General features: G+C 41.1%; 1 protein-coding gene across 4 annotated transcripts in view; it reads left to right on the top strand.

Moving 5' to 3' along the window:
- The window catches only part of LOC121600906 (transforming acidic coiled-coil-containing protein 1), a 35373-nt gene extending 15653 nt beyond the window's left edge, over positions 1-19720 (top strand). For all 4 annotated transcript variants that reach the window (XM_041929672.1, XM_041929671.1, XM_041929674.1 and 1 more), the window contains 4 exons: positions 16617-16721; positions 16792-16953; positions 17037-17186; positions 18441-19720. In XM_041929672.1, coding sequence (XP_041785606.1) covers positions 16617-16721; positions 16792-16953; positions 17037-17186; positions 18441-18621 — 598 coding nt within the window. In that variant the 3' untranslated portion in view covers positions 18622-19720. The remainder of the gene's footprint in view (positions 1-16616; positions 16722-16791; positions 16954-17036; positions 17187-18440) is intronic.
- Positions 19721-23371: the final 3651 nt, after the last annotated feature.

Genomic DNA, 23371 nt, shown 5'->3' with positions numbered 1-23371 from the left:
GCATCCATCCACTGTTTAGCATCTTCAGACTTCATAGCCTCAGCATAGTTTCTGGGATCTTCTCGCTGCGAGAAAACAACTAACGCTTCATCAGATTCGCTCTCTGTTGTCGTATAGTCCGAGTCACTCGATACGTTTTCTGCATCGTTAGCTAATGTCGATGAAGGAACAAATTTGCAATTAATAACATAATCTTTGTACTTGCTTGGAAGTTTGTGTTGTCGTTGAATGCGCCTTGGAGTTTCATTGCTCTGATCAGATCTTGGCGGGGTTTCTTCTGTCTGACCATCCGATGCTTTTTCTGTTGGTGAAATATTAATCGGATTATTATGTGTACTATTTGACTCATCCTTTCCTTCAGCAAAAAATAGTTCCAGAAACTCAACAGGTGTTGTTTGTTCCTTGCTAAAACCTTCACATTGGCCTTCATCAACGACAATAATATCACGACTGATAATTATTTCGTTGGTGACAAGGTTAAAAACTCTAAATCCTTTTGTGTTGTGTGCATAACCAAGGAAAATGCACCGTTCGGATTTTGGATCGAGTTTTACTCGTTTCTGCTTAGGCTTGTGTACCATAACTGTAGAGCCAAATATTTTGAGATGTCCCAAATGTGGTCTTTTGCCTGACCATGCCTCCTCTGGAGTAATGTCATTTAACGCTCTCGTAGGATTCCGATTAATTAAATATACAGCAGTGTTAACTGCCTCCGCCCAAAATCGCTTTGGTAACTGCGCATCGTTTAGCATACTCCGAACCTTTTCAACAATAGTGCGGTTCATCCGCTCCGCTACTCCATTTTGTTCTGGAGTGTACGTGCATGTCGTTTGATGACATATTCTATCACGCTCCATACTCGCTTTCATACTGGCATTTACATATTCACGACCGTTGTCACTTCTAAATATTTTTATTTGTCGACCACTTTGCCTTTGTACCATTGATTTAAACTTCTCGTATACTGTCTTTGCTTCATCTTTAGACTTGAGCATACACACAAATATTTTACGTGTTGCATCGTCTATGAAAGTCATGAAGTATTTTGACCCACCAATTGATTCAACTTCAAATGGTCCACATAGATCTGAATGAATCAGTTCTAATTTTTCATTGCATCTTTCTTGGCTTGTAGGAAACGACTCTCTTGCATGTTTGCCTTCAATTCACGCTACACAATTGTACGTGTTAGTTTGTTTAGTTTGAATGCCTTCGGCCATGTCTTTTAATCTATGAATACTTTGGAAATTCAAATGTCCTAGTCGCCTGTGCCATATTTCATAGGATAAAAATGTTTTCATTCTATTTTCATTTAATCGGTATAATCCATTCTCAGCAATACCCGATGCGAACACTTCTCCATTTTCATACAACACTTCGCATTTACGTTCTGTAAATACTACCTTGAAGCCATTTTTACATATTTTACTAACTGACAGTAAATTTGTAGCTAAGTCTGGTACTTCTAACACATTTAACAAATTTACCGCACCTTCTTGGCAATTTACGGAAACTGTGCCCTTCGTAATAGCTTTCATGCTAGCATTGTTTGCCGTACTAACCTCGTGACATATGTGTTGTCTTTCCGAGAAATTTACACCCGATTTTGTCATGTGCGAACTTGCTCCTGAATCGAAGTACCATTCACGTTCATTCACATCACCCATTGCCAACACAGAACTCATTGCACGTGCTTTATTATTTTTCTTGTGCTTCTGCTTTTCAGGACAATTAATCGCAAAATGCCCTAGCTTTTGGCAATTGTAGCATGTAACTTCTTTTGTGCTTCTCTTCATTACTCCTCCCCCTTTACGCAAGTTAGGATTACCTCTACTAAAGAGCGCTTCATCATCTTTGTGGCACGTTGACAAGAAGTGAAAATCTTGTAAAATTTTCAACTTTATTGCATCTGCCTTCATAGCCATTCCCGATGCTTCCAATCCCATAACCATGGGCGCGTAATATTTAGGTAATCCCATCAGCAGGATTGACGAAACCCAAATATCACTCACTTCGAAGCCTATTTCTCTAAGCTTGTGGCACGTAGACATTATTGCATCAACATATGCTTCGGTCGAAGAAAAATTATTTAATTTGAACGAAACAAGCTCTTGCAATAAAGAGATACGTCTAAACACACCATCATCAGTGAACGCAGCTTAAAGCTTTTCCCAAGCTTCCTTTGCTGTATTAGCGTCCATCACAAGGCTGTAATTGTGCTTTTCTAAGCTTAGCGCGATAGTGGACAATGCCCGCATGTCCATGTCTTTGTCTACCACCGTATCGTCTCTTGCCGTTACAGTATCCCAGCACCGTTCTCTACACCAGTGTTGTTAATTGTCGACATTTTTTTATGATATTCGCAGTAAGCGGGTGACAAAATCATTTTTTGATCATGATATTCATGGTTACCATGACACGACTTTCCAAAAGCGACAATCATTTGTGCAATAACAATCAATGCTTTTGCGATGATATGATTGCAAAAAATGTAGAATGAATGTCACGAGACGCCAGAACTGCTTAATAGTGCATTTATCGATACTTTGCCATTAGACCACTTGATACTTTCACTCAGTCAACCAGGAAAATGGTGTTATCTTACAGGAATATAGAAATTCACGCGAAAACACGAAAAAGGGCCCATTTTCGATGAAGATCTAGTTCACTTGAGTTATGGCAAAATCAAAAATTCAAATGATTGTAGCAGAAAAATATCATCGTGTCAAATGATATTTTTTCTGTGATTGTCGAATGAATGCTTGGATCTAGAATGCGATGCCTCAAAAAGTATAATTTTGTAAAATTTTATGTCGACGACTATCACCGTTCACAACACTGCTCTACACAAAATCATCTTCATCGCGAAGGCCCATGATACGTAGTTCTCCCGTCCTTTCAACTTTTCGATACCTACGTTCATTGCGAGGTTGTTGCTCCCGATCGCGTGGCCGCTTAGTGCTGCTGCTCCTGCGCTGCTCTCTCTGCGGAATTCACTTCCTCCGTGCTCATTTCTCTCGTACACAAAATTTCACTCTTTGTTCGGGTGATGTGAAGTGTGGCACTTTTATCTTAGATATAATATTTATTACTTAATTTTGGATTGAGTCTGGGCCCATAACCTGTTGTAAATTACTATGGTTATGTTCGGAGCTGAGAGAACACACACGTCTTGTTCGCTTGGATGCAGTAACGGAAGAGAATTTTCTTTATTCCTAATTTTGACAACATAATTCTCTTTCTATTTGCTATAAAATTCGTTCTGCGTTTTCACCATTAAATCTAGTTCTCATGTGAATCATCTTGCGTTGGTTCATAACAACAGTCTCGAATCATTGAGGGCCACACAAACCTTCGCGAAACCATTTTTCTCGTTGCTCGAACACCGGAATGAAAAAGGCAATGGATGTTGCGAAGTACTTGTAACCGTAACTTCTTTGGTCCATACGGTCTATTTGTACAAATCCCGAGCTCCATTATGGTTACAAATTCATTTTTAGCGGCTTGGAGTTTGTCTGGAGGCATTCTACGTGGTTTGGAAGCAACTGGAGGTCCAGTGGTTTGAATGTGACGGGTTACATTATGTTTTACCTCAGTGTGCATTGTCGGCGAAAAGGATGATCTTTTTTTATAGTTGTTACACCGTTAACCGAAGATTTCGTTAATCCACAAACAGTGTGTAATTTCGTACCACCATCGATAAGTCTTCTGTTTCCAAGGTCTACGAGAAGTCCAAAATGCGGGAGGAAATCGGCACCAATAATTGCAGAAGTAACGTCGGCTTGCAAAAAAATCTACGAAAACATTTCGGCGTAGTCTGAGATCCACTGAAACAAACTTGCTCTCATACGTTCGTATGTTCGTTCCGTTTGCTGCGTGGAGTAAAAACGGCGATGGTTCTCGAGTCTTCTCGATCGTGGATGCAGGTATTATCGATACATCCGATCCCGTGTCGATTAAAAATCGAATTCCAGAATATTTGTTGAAGATTTGCAGACGGCGACTGATTCTTAATCCGCACGGCCGGAAGCACTTTCCCGAGCACTGTCGCGTACCCCTCCGCCACATCAGCACACTTCAATCGGATCAGGTTGAGCCTTGGGGTGGGCTGACTCCGTTGGTTGTTAACCACGGAGAGTTTCTGGCGCAGCTTCACCATGACCAGGAACCCACTGCAGTTCGGCGAGATGGGATCAGTAGGGGTGGACGGCTACGAAGAACACGGTTAGGGGCGTAGAAAGGGATTGAAGAAAGGCAGGAATCCGCCATGCAATTCACAGTGATTTGCGAAGGGTGCGCCATACAATTTCACATTCGCAGCGCCCTCACATTTCATAGCTTGTGAGCCTAGGCAGTTTTTCGCCCCTTGTTTTAGCAGTAATAATTCTAGCACACTGAGAGCAGGTGTAATAGTGCGATTTGTAGCATACTTAACACCTGTTTTTTTACATTTTATTTTGCAGAAAACCACAAAAGTAGAAGTAGTGATCTTTTCGACGAATAACACCGCAGAGCAAAAATAATTTATGCATAAAAATAAAGATTTCTAGCAAGTAATACTACTCGCAACCCTCGCAATATTTAACGGGATGGAGAATCAATAATAGCAAGGACTATTACCGCAATAAGGAGTGTTCGGAACCGCTCGCGGTCTCGTGCCTTCGTCTGCCAGTCCGTTCTTCTTTGGCACAACAACCGCTGTCGGTCAAGGCCTGCATGTACCCACTAGTGAAGTGAGCTTGGCTTTCAGTGACTTATTGTTACCATAACAGGGTAGTCAGTCCTACTTATGGGAGCACGGTCTATTCGGGACTTGAACCCATGACGGGCAAGTTGTTACGTCGTACGAGTTAACGACTGTACCACCAGACCGGCTCAGACCTATCCCGGCCTTAATGGCGGACGCCTCCACGCCATCTTGCCACCTCAATTTGGGCCTACCACGCCTCCTCTGTCCTTGTGGACGGTCTAATAGGACTTTACGGGCTCGGTCGTCCGTTTCCATGCGTACAACATGGCCAGCCCACCGGAGCCTGGCGAGCTTGATACGCTGCACGACAGTGAGGTCGCCGTACAGCTCGTATAGCTCGTCATTATAGCGGCTCCTCCATTGTCCTTCCACACATACGGGGCCAAGTATCCTTCTGAGCATCTTCCTCTCGAACGCGACGAAGAGGAGTGTTGTGTCCGCACAAATGAGACATAGTAGACGGTGGTGTACGGCACAAACAGAATATGTGTTTTATTCCTATCTTTGGTATAGTAATAAATAAACAGGTATATAAATAGAAACGCACACACACACACACGCAATGCGGGGAGAGGACGACTGGTCCTGCTCGCGCCGCGATCCTCACTGAGGACGTCACAGGATGACAGCCCTGCTGTCAACAGTGAGCCCTCAGGATGAGGCAGCGGTCTGTCCACAACATCTCCCCGTTTTAATTAAGCCGGTACGGCTTAAGCCAACGCAGCGGTTTTAATGTAATTAAAACCGGCGTGGCAAGCGTACGGCTCAAGTGGCGCTGTGTAAAACGGGGGAGAGTGCTGACCGGCCTCCGTGCCTAACGCTCGAACGGGATGAGCGTTACGGGCTGCAACAGGGGGCAGCCGATGTGCTGCGCTCGCTCGTTCCGTTGCAGCCGCTGTGGTGTTGTTGTTGTTGTTGGTGCAACTGCAGCATGATGCTGTTGCCATAGGACGTTGCACCGGACGCCGATGATGCTGATGAGGCAGCTCTCCGGATGCTGCTGCCGTTGGGGCGTCGATGTGCGGCTGAGCAGGGGGCGGCCGTGGTGCCGCGCGCGCTTGGACCGCTCAGCCGGAACCGCTGCACAGGGGCGACCGTGATGTCGCTGCCGGTGAACTGCTGTGCAGGGCGCGCAGGATGATGATGACGTTGACGATGATGATGAGGGTACACAGGGGGCGACCGTGATGCCGCGCACGACGACTGTGACCCGGGACACATACGATGTTGCTGCACAGGGGCGACAGTGGTGCCGCCGTCGAGATGCACCTGTGCAGCTGGAGCGCCGGCGATGAAGATGGTCAGGGGGCAGCCGATATGCCTCAGTACTGTGCCTGCTCACCGGGCTCGACGATGATGCTGGTGCAGCAAGGGCGGCCCTGATGCCGCGCACGACAATACTGCACCAGTGTGTCCGATGACGCTGCAGCGGGCGGCGGTGATGCCGTGTGACGACGGTCCAAAGCGGAATGTCCCCTCGCTTTGTCCGGTATAGTGCTGCAGCGGAGTGAGGATCCTGGGGCTTCGCGCAAGCTCGAGCGAGCCCATCCTGCGCGATGGCGGTTGTGCGATGGTGACCTTCGTGCTGCGTCGGTTCGTTGTAGGATCCCCCCCTACGCGAGGAGGATCCCATCCTCGTCGCCTCTGTTGTGTCCGCACAAATCAGCCATAGTAGACGGTGGTGTACGGCACAAACAGAATATGTGTTTTATTCCTATCTTTGGTATAGTAATAAATAAACACGTATATAAATAGAAACGCACACACACACGCAATGCGGGGAGAGGACGACTGGTCCTGCTCGCGCCGCGATCCTCACTGAGGACGTCACAGGATGACAGCCCTGCTGTCAACAGTGAGCCCTCAGGATGAGGCAGCGGTCTGTCCACAACAAGGAGTGATTCATCAGATTTGGACAGTGTCCATGTCTCAGAGGCGTATGTGAGTACTGGTACTATATAGGTACTGTATAGTCTCAGCTTCGTCCGTCGCGATAGGTTCTTTGAGGTGAAGTGATTTCTCAGGCTGTAGAATGACCGGTAGGCAGCCAGCATCCTAGCGCGCAACTCAGCTTCCATGTTATTGTCGTTGCTGACCTTTGACCCAAGATAGGTGAATTGTGGGACGACTTCAAAAGTGCCTTCACCAAATGTACTTCACGTCTACGTAGGTTCTGATTATTTATTGATAGGTTCGCTGATGTTGCCACCATCAGTTTGATATTTGCCTCGTTTATCTGCAATCCTAGGCTCTCTGCCGCCTGCTTCTGCTTCATAAAAAAGCCGCAGACCAATGATGTCTATATCGTCAGCGTATGCCAGGATCTGGGTTGACTTGAAGATAGTTCCCGTAGTCTCCACCCTCGAGTCGTGGATGGCCCTCTCTAGCGCCAGGTTGAATAGGAGACCTTTGGTGCAGACCTTTGGTGGTAGCAAAAGGTCCTGAGAGTTTTCTATCCACCCTCACCTGGCAAGTGACGTTGGTCATAGTCAATCTAACTAGCCTTATCAGTTTGGCCGGGATTTCAAAAGAGCTCATAGCGTCATACAGTTTTACCCTGGCTATGCTATCATATGCGGCTTTGAAATCAATGAAGATGAATTACTAGAACCCCAAGAAGAAAAACGATCAAGAATATTTTGTAGCGAAGTACAATCACTAGGAGACGAAACTGGGAGAAAGATTTTGAGTTCGTCTGCGTAGCAGAGGAAATACTCAGGAGAGGGAGGGCAGTATGAACATCAGTAATAAAAATTATTAACAGCAAAGGACTTAGGACACTACCTTGCGCTACGCCTGCATTACATGAAAAAGGAATCGAGAACAGATCATTTAATTTAAAACTATAGGAACGATCACATAGAAAAGAACGTAGCCAAGATACAAACATATTATTGACGTCAAGTTCAATTTTATTAAGAGTAGGGAATGAGAAATACAACCAAGTACAGATTTAAAGTCAGTATAAATAGTATCACTATGACTATCCTACTATGGGGGGATCAATAAGTCACTGAAAGCCAAACCCACAAGTGGTGCAGGCAGGCAGGCCTTGACCGGCAACGGTTGTTGAGCCAAAAGAAGAAGAAGAAGAAGAAGAAGAATAAATAGTATCAATACAAGGCTAGTTGTTGTAGAACGGTTAGGGAAAAAAACAATATTGCTGAGGGATAATAGTAGAAGAGATGAGTTTAAACACATAAGAATGCTCAAATACCTTGGTTATTGCGTATTGTATTGAGATGCCACGGTAATTGGAAATTACAGAAGGGTTTTCTTTTTTGTGTATGGGGATGAGCCATGCGCGTTTCCACAATAAAGGGAATGAGGACGTGGACAAGGATAGGTGAAAAAATTGAGGGACTAACAGAGAAGGTGACTTTTTTAAAACAGTGGCTGGTATTCCATCGCCCGCGTACACATGACGCCCGCGGGCCTGCCCACGCGCGAATGCAGAGCCGATTGCATACGATTCTCTCTTCACCATTACAGGGTTTTCCAAGCCACTTCAATGTTGAAACTGAAAATTTCAACCACGTTAAACGAAAGCTGAAGGCTGCACGGGTGATTTCAAGTCTGAAAAGCCAGTTCAATACAACAAGTTTTGTTTTCAAAATCGTTACACTATTTTTCAATATTGGTATAAGCCATTTCAAACTGTCAGTTTGGCAGGCTCTCGCCACAATGGGATAGAAGGAAATAAAATACGTCAAAATGTTCAAAAAATTATGGATTGATTTTCAATGTGCGGCATTTGTATTTTATAATGCAAATACAATTTTAAAATTTACTGTAAACTGTTAATATTATTGTTGATAAGATGATTGCTGAACTATATTTGTTGTGACTAGTGTATTAACAAAATGTATAATGATCTAAAATTTGTCCATGTCATAATATTTGCTCATTGATTTGATTTTTCCCGGCATGTCAAAACATCGTATCCATAAAGTGCACCTTTTTTCACATGGTTGCTATTCCGAAGTGTTGAGGGAGCTTGTGTGGAGCAATATAATTACTATTTGGTTTCATTAAAACATATTAAAATGGAAGAGTTACCGATTGAAATCAACAACAATAATGAGAGAAGTGACACTCTAGATACTACTACAACTCAAGAACAATCATCTTTAATAATGCAAGCGCAGAAAAAAACTAAATTTAAGACAACAAGTAACGCTGATCGCAAAAGAGTTATTAAATCGCATCGAAAAGGGTGTAGCCCAGCAATAATAGCGCAGACTTGAAATATCAACGTGTCGACGGTATACAGCATTATCAAAAAAAAATCAAAAATACTCATCAAGTTGAGGCGTCAAAACGAGGAGCTCAGCATGAGAAAAAAATTAGTATAGAAATAGGTAACAAAATTAGGAAATGGATTGATGAAGATGCTACAATATCTCTAAAAAAACTCTCACAAAATGTGCTGGAGAATTTCAACCTTCGAGTGAGTAAACCAACGATTGCTCGGGAAATCAAACATTTCCATTACTCACTTAAACGGATTCAAAAAAATACCTGAGCGTCGAAACAATCCGAACACTATACAGGTACGAAAAGAGTACGCGACAAGTTTTTATGCTCTTCCCGGTAAATTAAACAGAAATATAATAGCTGGCATCGCGAAAGAAATGGTTTAAAATTAACAGTCGTTAAAAATTAACCAGAGTCGTTAAATATTAGCTGGCATCGCGAAAGAATTGGTTTAAAATTAACAGTCGTTAAAAATTAACCAAAGTCGTTAAAAATTGCTAGAATTTGGCATCGCAAACACATTGAGTTCTTTTGTTAATTTTAATGACTGGTCCTTAAACTTAACAGGAATGAACAACAAATGAACTCAGTTAAACCAAAATGAACTTTAAACGACTGTTAAAATAGTTCATTTATTCGCGATGCCGGCTAATATGTACTGACCAAGTGGGATTTTGCATTAGTATGCGTGCTAGTCGAGGTAGATCGGCAATAGGAAAGCCAGCAGTAACAGTGGTCCAACAAATTCGAACGAAAAACATTTCGGTTATGAATAGCGGAGGAATATTGCATTATGTGACAAAAGAGAGAGAAATTAACTTAGAATCCTTTTTGCAGTTTATTATCGATCTGAAAGCAAAATTAGCAGAAATCCTTACAAGAAACCTGATTTTTGTGATGGACAATGTCGCCTTTCACAAGTGTGTAGAGGTGAAACAGGCTCTTGAAGATGGAAGAGATGAGGTTCGTTATTTACCACCTTACTCCCCATTTTTAAATCCTATCAAAAATCTTTTCAGTAAATGGAAAGAAATAACTAAGCGTGCCAACGCAAATTGTGATGTACAATTGTTGGAGGCCATAGAAGAAGGTGCTTCGTTGGTGACAGCAAGTGACTGTGAAGCATATGTACGGCATATGTGATTGTATATTCCCCGATGCATTAATGAGGAGGAGATAGTAGATTGAACAGTTCTGTTTATTTTATTAAAGTTTATTGTTGTGTTAATTAAAAACGAACTAAACAGCTATGATGTTTGCAATAAGCATCGAAAACATTTTTGTTCGATGCTTATTGAAATTCATTGAAATTCAAACACATAATTGGTTGAAATATTGAAATATTATTTGAACAATAAAAACAAGAGGATGCATTTCAAAATAAAGTTACAATATAAACTTATAGAAAATTTTTTTCATTCATTTTTTAATTTGTTTTTGAAACTACGATATTTCTGCTAACCCACTATTATTAATTTGACATCGATATTCCAGTCTAATTTTGTTTTTCGAATGCGTTGTTGATTTCAGATAAATGACCAGTTTTTTCAACTCATTGAAGGAAAAACACATTCTTTCTTTCATTTTACTTGTTTTGCTAAGTTCGCTAGCTAGTAACGAGATAATTTGAGTTAAATTAGTACTTGTACATATTTGCTGTGATATTTTCAAACGATGATAATTTTCAATGTTAATCGTAATTATGGAACAGGCGTTGTAACAAACTGTAATGTAGTAAAATTTTTTCACCCGAAAGATGCAATTTAAACGATATTCAAAGTGCCACAGATTCATTAAACGACCTCCAAACGGGGTATTAACGATTCAAGCTCTTAACCTAAAAGGAAAATACTTATACCTATTTCCATCTACGTTCCAATCTCGTGCCGTTTGCATCGAATCGCAAACCGCCTGCTTGGAATTGCATGCCAGTACGATCGAATGCGTGCAACCATGGTTGAATCGCGTTCCACTACGGTCGAATCGTGTGCCACTACGATCGAATCGTGTGCTGCTACCATTGGATTTCTGAAAGGTAGAGCATAGTAAACTGTTTGTTTACGTTTGCAAACTGCTTCCTTCTTCGCCGATGGCAATTCGTTTGTAAAATTCTAATAAAATGTAATTATTAACTGACTACACATAAAATCCTTGTTATCAATGAAGATTATGGTTTCTTGTTGGTGATAAAATCCTTGTTTTCAACTAATATTCAAAGATCAATGTTAATGCTAAAATCGTTGTTTCAAACTAATATTTGTGGGTTGTACCCATAATCAGTGAATAATTACCATTAGTATTTAAAAAAACGAATTGCTATCGGCGAAGAAGGAAGCAACTTTCAAACATAAACACTCTACCTTTCATAAATTCAATGGTAGCGGCACACGATTCGATCGTAGTGGTACACGGTTTTTTTAAAGCCAAAATATGGTAATGGATATAAATTTAATTACTTTTTCAAAAACTGTATTAAATTGTAAAGATTTTATCGAAATGCATGGTAAAATACTATAGGCGTCCCCCGAGATACGACAATTTTGATTTTGACAGTTAAAAGTTATCACTGAGACGAAATTGGAGTATTTTTTTGAATTTTTGTGCTGATAATCGTAATCGTAAACAAAGATATTTCCACAGATTCCACAACTGCTCGGTCTTGAATATCTATATTGTGCAAACGACTTTTGGAGGAAAATTAATACATTATTGTACATTATTTCTAATAAAATACACGATTTCATAGATGCTGACTCTTCAATTTCAGTTATAAACTGCCGCGAAATTCCGATCCGTCTATTTTCGGCCTATTGAAATTTTAAAATTTAGCTTCTAAAGGCCCATAGTTCACACTAGCATTGAGTTATATGAACAATAAATCATTGCAAATAGAAGATGAGGTCTTATTAATAAGGTCTTATTAACATATTAAAATAAATTTATTTTCATTTTACATATTGATTGTATTTGCATTATTAAATACAAATGCTGCACATTGAAAATCAATACATAAATTGTTGAATATTTTGACGTATTTTATTTCCTTCTATCCCATTGTGGCGAGAGCCTGCCAAACTGACAGATTGAAATTGCTTATACCGATATTGGAAAATAGTGTAACGATTTTGAAAACAAAACTTGTTGTATTGAACTGGCTTTGCAGACTTGAAATCACCCGTGCAGCCTTCAGCTTTCGTTTAACGTGGTTGAAATTTTCAGTTTCAACATTGAAGTGGCTTGGAAAACCCTGTAACAAAAGAGGGAACGTACCCGAAAGGTATGCATGCTTCTCTCACCAGGATCTAAATGCAAGGACAAGCCAAAAGAGACGGAGAAAAATTTACTCACGATTACATATGTCCTATAGACGCAATATCTATGCGTCCCGCTCGGTATTACAGCGGCATCCGAACAATTCTATATCTCGCTGAAAGAGTCTATTATATGCCTGAACAAATCTACAACTCGCTGAACATGTCTATATAATCCTCGAAAACCCTGTAAGCAGTACAACTTCAGATATACCTGATACGCATACATGTTTATCGAACACAACTATTCGGTTCGGCTCGGTAAACATCGGGAGGACACCGGAACACATGGGTGCAGACTTTTTTATGATTTAGTATGGCTTCGGTTGTTTTGGACCTCACGTTTGGGCGCTCGCGGACCAGAGGAAGGATGGCTTAAGGATTTTTTAAGAGCCTCGGATACTGTATTAACATCTGCAATATCCTCAGCCCATGCGACGGAGTTTAAACCAGGCCATGTGGCCTCCAACTCCGTCAAAGGTTCACTCTCCGGTCCAGACAAACCAGCGAATAGGGAACACTTGTCTGCAGCATTATCCGTAGTGACCGAACCGAGTGACATGGAAGTAGCAAGGGTAGAGGGGTTACGACGCTTCTTGGCATAATAACAAAAAAGTTTAGGATGACGATACAACATACATTGTAGCCTTCCAAGATACAACCTATAGCTGGCACGATTATAAATACGAAAAGCAGAAGCGGCGTATTTAAAAACTCTACACAACAAATTTTCTCATCTTGCTTCAGTAAAGTTTTTTACTGAAACGGTTCAGTAATAGAATATTTTACTGATTTGCAGCATAAATGTCATTTTTTTTACTGATTTTCAGTAAAACAATTTACTGAATGCATTTCAGTAACACATATTTTACTGATAATCAGTATAATCAGTGTCAAATTAGTCGTTTCACTGAATATCAGTAAAACAAATTACTGAAAATGTAGCAATTCATTCTGTCAAATCGACCTGTCAGTCAGAACATCAAACCAAAACAACGCGGTGTGCTCGTGCTCGTGCTCTTTTTATTCTATTTGGCGTAACCGTCCTATGCGGCCAGGCTTTCGAGACTAAATTCATTACCACGTAAGCCGGATAGTCAATCCTTGCTATGGGGGGGGGGGACGGTCCATTCTGGGTTTGAACCCATGAACCCATGACGGGCATGTTATTGAGTCGTTTGAGTTGACGACTGTATCACGGGACCATCGTGCTTGTGCTGTGCAAAAAGTTGATTTGGTAGGTGCTTACAGGCACCCCGATAAAAATTCAGATGATATTTCGGCGTGCGGGGTTAATTTAAAAGAAATGGTAGCCGTGTTAGTGTGTACAATATTGGCTACAATTCACTGTGCTTGCTGAAAATTCCTGGTGTCTATGAGCGCTTACTGAACCATCAAAACTTGTTGTGGCAACATACAGTAAAAAAACTGTATCAAACAACATAAAACATGTAAGAATATGAAATGAGGGACTGGTAATTTATTTATTTATTTATTTATTTCATATATAAACCGACGGACCATCATGTCTAATCGGCAACCTTATAATTAAATTAAGGAGCATATAAATAAACATCTAGTTATAAGCAAACATTACATGTGACGTAGACGCAATTTCTCCTTGAACGTGGAAGTAGACATACTAAAATCGAACAAATCTAACACTTCATTGAACTCGAGGGACATACGTATAATAGGGTGTCCCTGGCTATGGTTGTTGCGGGTACGCGGAACACGGAGATGGAAATTGGATCTAAGAATCCGACAGGGAGCGAACAAATTGATGCTGGCTAGTAATGCCGGGGAATCGATCTCTCCGTTAAGGAGCCGAAATATGAAAAGGCATTGGGCGTTTTTACGTCGAGAGCAGAGTGGTTCAAGTCCGAGAAGCAGACACCGCTGATGGTAGGTGGGCCGAGCGTGGTGGGATTGCCATGGAAGGAGTCGAACCGCGTACCTGGTGAGTCTCCGTTGAATGGCTTCGAGGCGATTGATGTCACCAACGCCAAGCGGGCACCAGATCGGACAGCAGTACTCCAGGCACGACCTTACGATGGCACAGAAGATCGATTTGGCGCACATGGGATCGGTAAACTCGCTACAGGTCCGCGTAATTAAACCAAGTAGCTGATTTCCCTTCGCAACAACGCTATCAATGTGAGGGCGAAATGACATCTTCTGATCGAGTAGCACCCCCAGATCACGGATACATGTCGTGCGAGCCAAAGCCGTGTTGAGCATAGTGTATGTAAACGTGATGGGGTGACGGGCTCTGCTGAATGATATACACTGGCATTTATCAGCACACACTTGGAGAGCGTTTCTGCTGCACCAGCTATCCAGATTCTCAAGGATCGTTTGAAGGCGTACACAGTCACTGTCGTTTCTAACTGGAGCGAATATTTTTACATCGTCGGCGTACATTAGGTGTTGGCCTGGCGGTAAAACGAAAGATAGATCATTAATATAGATGAGGAAGAGTAGCGGTCCCAAATTACTCCCTTGAGGCACACCGGAGGAGCTGGTGAAAGAGTGAGAACGATGAGATCCTATACTTATGTAGTACGAACGACCAGTTAAATATGAACGCAGCCAGGTGATGTGCCAGTCGAGGAAACCGAGTTTTTTTAGCTTCGAAAGTAGAATATCATGAGAAATACTATCGAACGCAGCCCTGAAGTCGATATATACTGCATCAACTTGAGTACCACGATCCATGTTGTCGAAGCAGTAGCCAACAAATTCAGCAAGATTTGTGGTGGAAGATCTCCTTGGGAGAAATCCATGCTGACTAGGGCTCATATAGTTTTGAACTGCTGTGAGTAGCGGATTGTATAGAATGAGCTCAAACACCTTTGCACAAGCGCATAGGGATACAATGCCACGATAATTACTAGCATGAAGTCGACTGCCTTTTTTATGGATAGGAATCATTCGCGCGTGTTTCCAGGACTCAGGATACGTGCCACGCATAAGGGAATCATTAAATATTTTGGCAAGAATGGGTGCGAGTGATTGACGGCAGTGCTTCAATATGTATGCGGGAATATTGTCAGGTCCAGATGATGTAGATGGTTTTATATCGTTGAGTGTGCGCGCAATTAATGCTTCGTCAATTGTGGGTATAATAAAATCGATAGCATCCGATGGAGTATTGCGGGTGGCCTCTGCTAGTGTGTTAGGATTGTGAACAGGAAGGGTGAATGCATCAGCGAAACGATTGGCGAGAGTGTTGCAAATATCGGATGTATCGATACTAGTTTGGCCATTGTAGCTCATTGACGGAGGGATACTTCTTATATTGCGCCGTTTGTTCCAGAAGCTCCAGAACCGTGTCGGCTTAGAAAATAGCTGCCTTTCAGTACGGCGAATGAAGGAGCGGTAGAGCACACGATTATGTCGACGATAATTGTTCAGTGCATCGAAAAAAATTCTCCTATGCAGCGATGATCTCGTTCTACTGTAATCCGCGTAGGCTTTTGATTTTATTTTTTTCAACCGTCTTAAAGATGCATTAGACCAATCGGGGCCAGGCTTTCGTAATCTCTGCGCATCAATAAAAACTCAATTTAAAATGCATATTGTCAACCATTGGGTGCTTCGGTGTGATAAAATTTAAATTTTGACTGTTGCGTAGTGCCCTGCAAGCAATGTGTGTCGTGAGCCCATCTTGTTTAAGTTATTGTCACCAGCACTTGATACATAGTGAAGGAAATGCTTAACTTAACAGAAGAATCATCCTACAGAAGAAAAGGGAATTTTTAAACATCTCTCAAAGAATCATGTAAAATTAGCGAATACGGATACACGCATTAGTAAGATCAATGGTAAACGTTATTTATTCATCTGAAAAACCCTATATTCTCATGCTCATATGCACCTTACGCTCTAAATTGTGCTCTCCCCTATTCTATTCGTTGCTAGGATGAAAATATTTCCTTTCCTTACGTGTAGGTACGTTTTACGTTTTACAACACGAAAATAATAATTGGGTGTTTCCAGTACACTGATGTACACAAAGGTTATATGTGTAAAAAATTATTCGACCGCATGTCCTCGGTTCGGAACAGTGTGTTCGAGAAATGTGCCGCAGATTCAGCATTGCATCCGATGAATTCAAGTATCATCAACGTTTTCATACCGCAGTCTTGGCATTGGCTAAGACAGATTCGAGAACGGGTCCCGCGGTCTTGAGATAAAGTGTGAAACCCTGTAAAAACTAATAGTTTTTTTTTTTTGCTTGGAGGGACAGCTTGTGATTGTTTCATTTATTCTAATAAAATATTGTTATTTTACAGGATGAATATTGCTGATATAGAGAAAAAAATGCACGACGTTGAACTAAGAGAAGAAAGCATGCTGAAGCGAATTACTGAAAAAGATAAAACCATTTCCAAGATGAGGTAAATATGGGACTGTGTGATGAATAATAAAACCATATGTACTAATTTATGTTACAATTATTTTCGACAGCAATGTGGTTGAAGCATATGAACGGACTATCGCCGAATTGATATCGGAAAAGGAAATTCTCATCCGCAATCACGAAATTGAGTGCGACAGTCTTAAACAAGATAATGAAATCAACGCACAACATTTAGAATCATTGGAGAAAACTTTCTCGAACTTGTATGCGTAAGTCTCAGAAGAGCTTTTAAGAATGATGTTGTCGAACGATTTTATCTCAACCATTTTTACCGAATTCATATGTTTTGCAGGAAATATGAACGCATGAAAAAAAATGCAATTAAATACAAAGAAAATGAGGAGAAACTGTTGGAAAAAGTTATGAAACTTGAGGAATGTCTTCGAGCACAAGAGCAGCGATATGAAAAGATGAAATGTCACGCGATGAGTCAACTTGAAATGTAAGTATAAATTTCATGTACCAAACCATACGCACGATTTTTACTTTCCATAACAAATCAATTATTCTTCGTTGGCCTGAGTATACAATTGTGACACAGTAGAACGCCGTTCACACGGGTACCTTTTATTCGGTTGTCCTTTCCATGCGGTTCAAAACTAACAGTTAAATAACCATTGTATTTCTATGTATATGATTTATCCAGGAGGAGGAGGGTTCATAAAAATCGGTACGAACAATTACATAATGATAAAAAATAAAATACAGGACAAATTTTAGTTATTAACCTTAAAATCATGGTATCCAAAACAATATGATTTTTTTTAAACATGGTAATCAGGTAAATCCATGAACAGTTCTCACTCCGTTGTTCCCCCTTGTTCAAGTGCGAATTATAGAATGACGTTTTGATGTTTTTTTTTTAAAACTTCTTATTTATGTCTTGATTTATGAGTAAATTATTACATTACCATACATTTTAATGTATTACAAAGAATGCTTATAACTTAAATTTAAAAGATATTGCGGATTATCGAGCATGCGGATTACCGAGCGTGAACTGAATGAAAAAGGTTTTTTACATGGCTCTTTCTGGCATTAATTCAATGGTCTTCGATTTGACAGTTACCTCGTTCAGTTTTACATGCACAGTTCTAAGTGAATGTCGGGTTAAACGGCTTCTATTTTTACTTTTTTTGGTGTTGTTCTGTTTTTTATTTGACTGAACATATTTTTGGTTCATGTTCTACATACATCAAGATTACCAGGAAATTTTACTCAAAATAAATTATTTTTATTGCGCCAGATTCTTCACAATATTACAAAATTTCCTAGATACTGCTCATAAATTTACAATTTTTTTTTATGGAGGGGTTTAATGTTATTGTCGTCGATAAACTATCGCAATATGTTATGCTAATTTTGATTTGCCGTTTCAAATGCATTTTATTAGAAATATTTTTGAAAATGCAAACAAAAATTTGCTGTGCGTGCGTGGTAGTCTGGTGCTACTTAACCTATCACTCCTAGTATTCTAGATAGACTTTTTTAATTAGAGTCAAAACATACTCTACAACCTATTGTCCGTGTTATCCGACTATCCGGGCGAGGTAGAGATCTCAATTGGTTCAGAAAAACGGCGTTCCACTGTACAAAGAAAAAATAACAAATAACAAAATATAAATGTTTTCTTTACGTCATATATTAAAATATGCTTCAAATCCTACATTTAATTTACATTTTTTTACCGTTGTAGCGCAAATACCAAAATTGATGAAGCCATTCGTAATCATTCCCAAGAATCGGCAAAACTTAAGGCTCAGATAAAAAAAGAAGAACTATATCGAATTTCGATCAATGAGCAGTTGATTCAAAAATCAAAAGAAAATGAAGAGTTGGTGAAGATATGTGACGAATTAATCAGCGAGACTAATTGAAAGATACGGTTTATTCAGACGAACTAATTGTTCTTATGCCTTGTAAAATTCCTTTTATGCAATGAGTAACAGATGATGAGAATTATTTAGTGTATCTATTCTTCATAAGCCTGAATATGAAACAAATCAGCATATTTTTCCGGATATAACTATAAATGTTTTGTTTCATTGCAGCCAAAACTTCTGTTCAGTCTGTTCTTGAGTTACGTTGTTCTCGTACGAGGATTCGTAGATAGGCGGTTAACACAATCATACAGTCCTTGGAGCTATTAGCCTCATAAAATACCAAATGCTAAAAAAACTTGTTTTCCGCCGAAATCTAAAATGAATACAAAGAGAATAGATTACAATTTGCTTGGATGACTACTGTAAAATATTTAATTTATTGTTTAACATCAACATCTTCACTTAAAATAATACATCAACTAAATGTATTTTGGCTGAAATTCGCTATATTCCAGTCGCTACAGATGTTCGAGCAGTAAAGATATTATCTGAATGAAAGCAACGCGTAACTCGAGAACCGGCTATAATTATAATTTATGTTTTGTTTGATTTGCAGGGAATATAGATCCATTGCTTTATTTAGTTTATATTTCAGTAATAATATTGGAAAAAGGTAAAACCCGCTGCTCTCTGTTTGGCTATATCCATTCGTTGATTTTTAAACAAATGAAACTTTTGGCTCTGTTAGGACGAAAATACACGAACCTGAATTTCAATAGCGAGAAATTGCACCTAATGTCCAATCGATGTATAATCACAGTTCAACTGTCACTTTTCCACGCCTTATTGACCTGTTGTACATCGGTTGTACAGCAGGCGCGAAATTCCGGTTGGGGTTTTTTAGCCTTATCAAATGTTTCGGATGTTCCTTTCCCTAATTTCACTACATTAGGATGCCATGAAAATAATTAGGCAATTCATACGTTTGTTAAGAAGCCGTTATAGACTACAACTAACACATACTAAAATATTCTTTCCTAAAAAGATAACTTAGTGCTCATAACACCGTTATAACAAATATATTATCATACTAGAACAAAAATGCTGTAAAAAAATCTACAAGAATAAAATATAACATCCAGTACAGTCATAATTTATAGTATATAAACCGATTTGTAATACTGAAAGAATTGTTAAGGAAAACTTAAAGAACTTAAAGTATTTACCAGTCCAATAAACAACAGTTCCCTTGTTTCTAACAATTTTCTTTCTGAATAGACACTGCTGTCTACCACTTGATCACATGTCAGCTAATGTCCACTACTTCTTATCTTTTCGTTTCTCCACGTCGATTGACGTTCGGTACTGAAGTCCAGCTTCCTGGGCCCTTCGGTATGATGATGATGATGATGATGATTATGATGATGATGGTGATGATAAGTCCCACCTCTTACTCCAACACAGGTTTGAGAAGGACGAAAGTATCTATAAGATAATTATACTCGAATAGTTGTTATGAAACTAAAAAAACGAGCATGTGGTGGCTTCGGAAAACTCTCAGAGGAACCGTCCGAGTCATACACACACCCAAGATGACCAACATAGTTTCATCAAGAAAAAACGGGTCATACTCGATCGAATACAATGGTATTCCTTAGCATCCTTTACGTGTAGCCCGCCAAGAACCAATAAATGGATCCGGCGCACCACTTCTCAGTTGAGCTCACGTTCCCTATACCTGTGGTTTTTCTCAGGTTGAAACAAATAATCTTTAGGTGATCAAGAGTTATGTTTTGGAATCTGAAACATTTTCGTGGAGTTTCACTATGCGACAAATAATCAGGCTCATTAACATCATCAATGTTTTGATTTATATCCAAAATATTGTTGACAAGAAACGAGTTAAACTTGTTACAGATGATGGAGTCTTCAGATTCGATCAAACCGGCAAATTTAACAATAGAAACATGTGATTCATCGGGCCTTAACATGCTTATCAGCACTTTCCACAATTCTTTGCTATCTCCCTTGTGCCTATTTATCCCACAGTTATAGTAATTTATGCGTGTGCTTTCAAGATTTCTACTGTATAAATTTCTGAGTGTAGTATACTCAGTCCAATCATAATCTGCGTTATTTCTAATAAATTGTTTGTACGCTTTGTCTCTTTTCCGTTTAATACGTGCAAGGTCCAAAGTATACCACCTACTAGTTTCTCGTGATACAATTGTAATGCTACGTGTGTAGCATTCGGTTCGTTGAGTCGCAAACGGTAAAGATAATTTTACAAACTTTCTATTTATTTGAGCAGTTTTAAAATTGCGGAAAGACAGCACCGCATGCTAATTTGCAACTAATTTGCGGTTAGCGATGGCGCACTGTCCTCGAACAGCTGTGCGAACTTGACCCTGGTTAAACCGCTTCCTAATTGGTCCTATTCTGGGAGATATAGTTGTCGCACAAGCTAATCCTGCCCGCTGCGCAAAGCGACGGAAGAAATCAAGGCGTTCGGAGAATTTTTCAGAGCATCATGCCATCTTTTTCCCTCCTACGGCAAATTTGTCAAGCAGCTCGTCGAGCTACCCGTCCCTGGCTCCGCCTCATACCCCTCGCCTGAACGCGCTATCGAAGGTTTAGTAGTGTTGGTGCGTCAGACGGCCAATCGCTGTCAGCCGTCGTCCGTGCTTTTTCCCTCCATAGCGCTATCTCTTTTTCGCGTATGGTCAATGCTCATGAGTTCTGTGGCGCTTAAAAAAGCCGTTAACAAACATTGCGGCAATGCATTTGAATTTTCACATATCAAACCAAAAAAGCGCAATGAGTTCAAACGCTGCAATGTAAAAATGATTAAGGAATCGCTTGCTCGCGCTAGATGGTTTGCTGTGCAATGCGCAGAACCCTAGTCCGCATTAACACATTCAACCCGGCGCTAATTTTTATCAACATTCTGTTCTGCCGGCTTCAAGAATGCAAGCTGATTGTGAAACCGGTATACTGGAAAGTTCACTGGCAGTCCCTGGGGCCTGCCATCGAACTGAACGTGTTAAGCATTAAGCATAACTTTGTTACCATAAGCTTTTGCTTTCGTATGGATAGATTACACAGATATGCTGAGCCGTCTGCGCAAGGGTGTGAGTGTGCGTGTGTGTGCAAAACTGTCGCGGAATGTATGCTCTTCCGGAATGTTATGATCCATCGGAAAGGAAGGTGTTCATGAAAGGCTGAAAGACGAATTGAGACTCCTATAAATGGTAACTGATGACCGGGGGGAGGGAGTACTGGCACACAGCTGTTGGGAGATTTAACAGTATATCTTAATTGCCAGCGGAGGGAGGGAGGGGGGAGGGGGCTTAGGCCATGGGACCTTTACGATCATCGGTCACAGGCCCTACAATTATTGCCGGCATGAGGGAGGAGGGGGGGAGCAATGGTTCTCCCGCCACGGGGCCCCAACGACCATCTTTCCGCGGGCCCTTGTCGCTAATACTCTGTCCACTTGTAAACATACGCCATACTACATACTAGAGATTTTCGGCGACCACCTAGATCGCCTACCGTTAGATCCACCGCTGGTTCATGACGGTGTTTTTTTTATTGTGGAGGTGCATCCATCCCCCTGCCTGCAGCGTTTGCATCGTGCAGGAGATAGTGTTACAGTATGCAAGTTGCACGCTGGATAGGAGCGGTCCCGCATCACCGCCGTCATTCCTCACATCTGCATGCTCGTCGTGGGTTCTAACCGCGTATGAACCGTCCGCCGTAGCAAGGGCTGACTATCCGGCTACGTGTACGTTAAGTCCTGAAAAGGCCAACATGATCGCGTAGGCCGTAATGACAAGAATAATAATAAGAAAAAGAACTTTGAAGCGCCATCCGTACCGGGAAAGAGTTTATTATGACTTTGTTGCTGCTGGGTCTACCGCCGTGGCGCGACAAATGCACGGAATACACTTGAACAAAGGACATGAACCTACCGAGCCTGCCGGTCGCACGGCGTCATGATACCGACTCTAAGTCATTCAGCACCATACGCGCACCGTAATAAACCAATCCAGAATCCTCTTTTGTATGAGTTCAATTCAAGTGTTGATTCCACTTGCGTCCGATAGCTGAATTGCAAAGAAATGTGCTACATATCACACGCACGTTTGCTTCGATCGTGTTTCTTTTTAACACCCCCAACAGCAGAACCGATCGCAAAGATCGTGGTGCCAATCCGATAGTTGTGTTGTCTCTCAGGTAGCGAAATCAAAAATGCATGGACTTTGTAGCCGCAGTGGATGAAAATGTACGCATCAGAATCAAATAGTTTTGGGGTTTCCACACACACACACACACACACACACACACACACACACACACACACACACACACACACACACACACACACACACACCACACACACACACACACACACACACACACACACACACACACACACACACACACACACACACACACACACACACACACACACACACACACACACACACACACACACACACACACACACACACACACACACACACACACACACACACACATGCACACATGCACGTACGCGTGCACGCGGGCACCCGCGAAAGCGCGAACGCAAGCACGCACCCACGAAAGCGCGAACGCACGCACGCACGCACTCCCCCCCTCCCCGCATTATCGATTACGGCTACCGTATCGGTAGAACGGCTGGTTCAGCTTTCTTGTATCGCATCCTCATCCAAAGCGCCGGGCGGGCAGGGTGGGGGATCGCGACATGATAGAATTAACGGTCACTTTCCCCGCGCTGTGTGTGTGTGTGCGTGTG

Source organism: Anopheles merus, unplaced genomic scaffold, assembly GCF_017562075.2.
Source record: "Anopheles merus strain MAF unplaced genomic scaffold, AmerM5.1 LNR4000011, whole genome shotgun sequence".
NCBI classification, from domain to species: Eukaryota; Metazoa; Arthropoda; class Insecta; order Diptera; family Culicidae; genus Anopheles; species Anopheles merus.
This window is presented reverse-complemented; position numbering and strand designations above follow the sequence as displayed.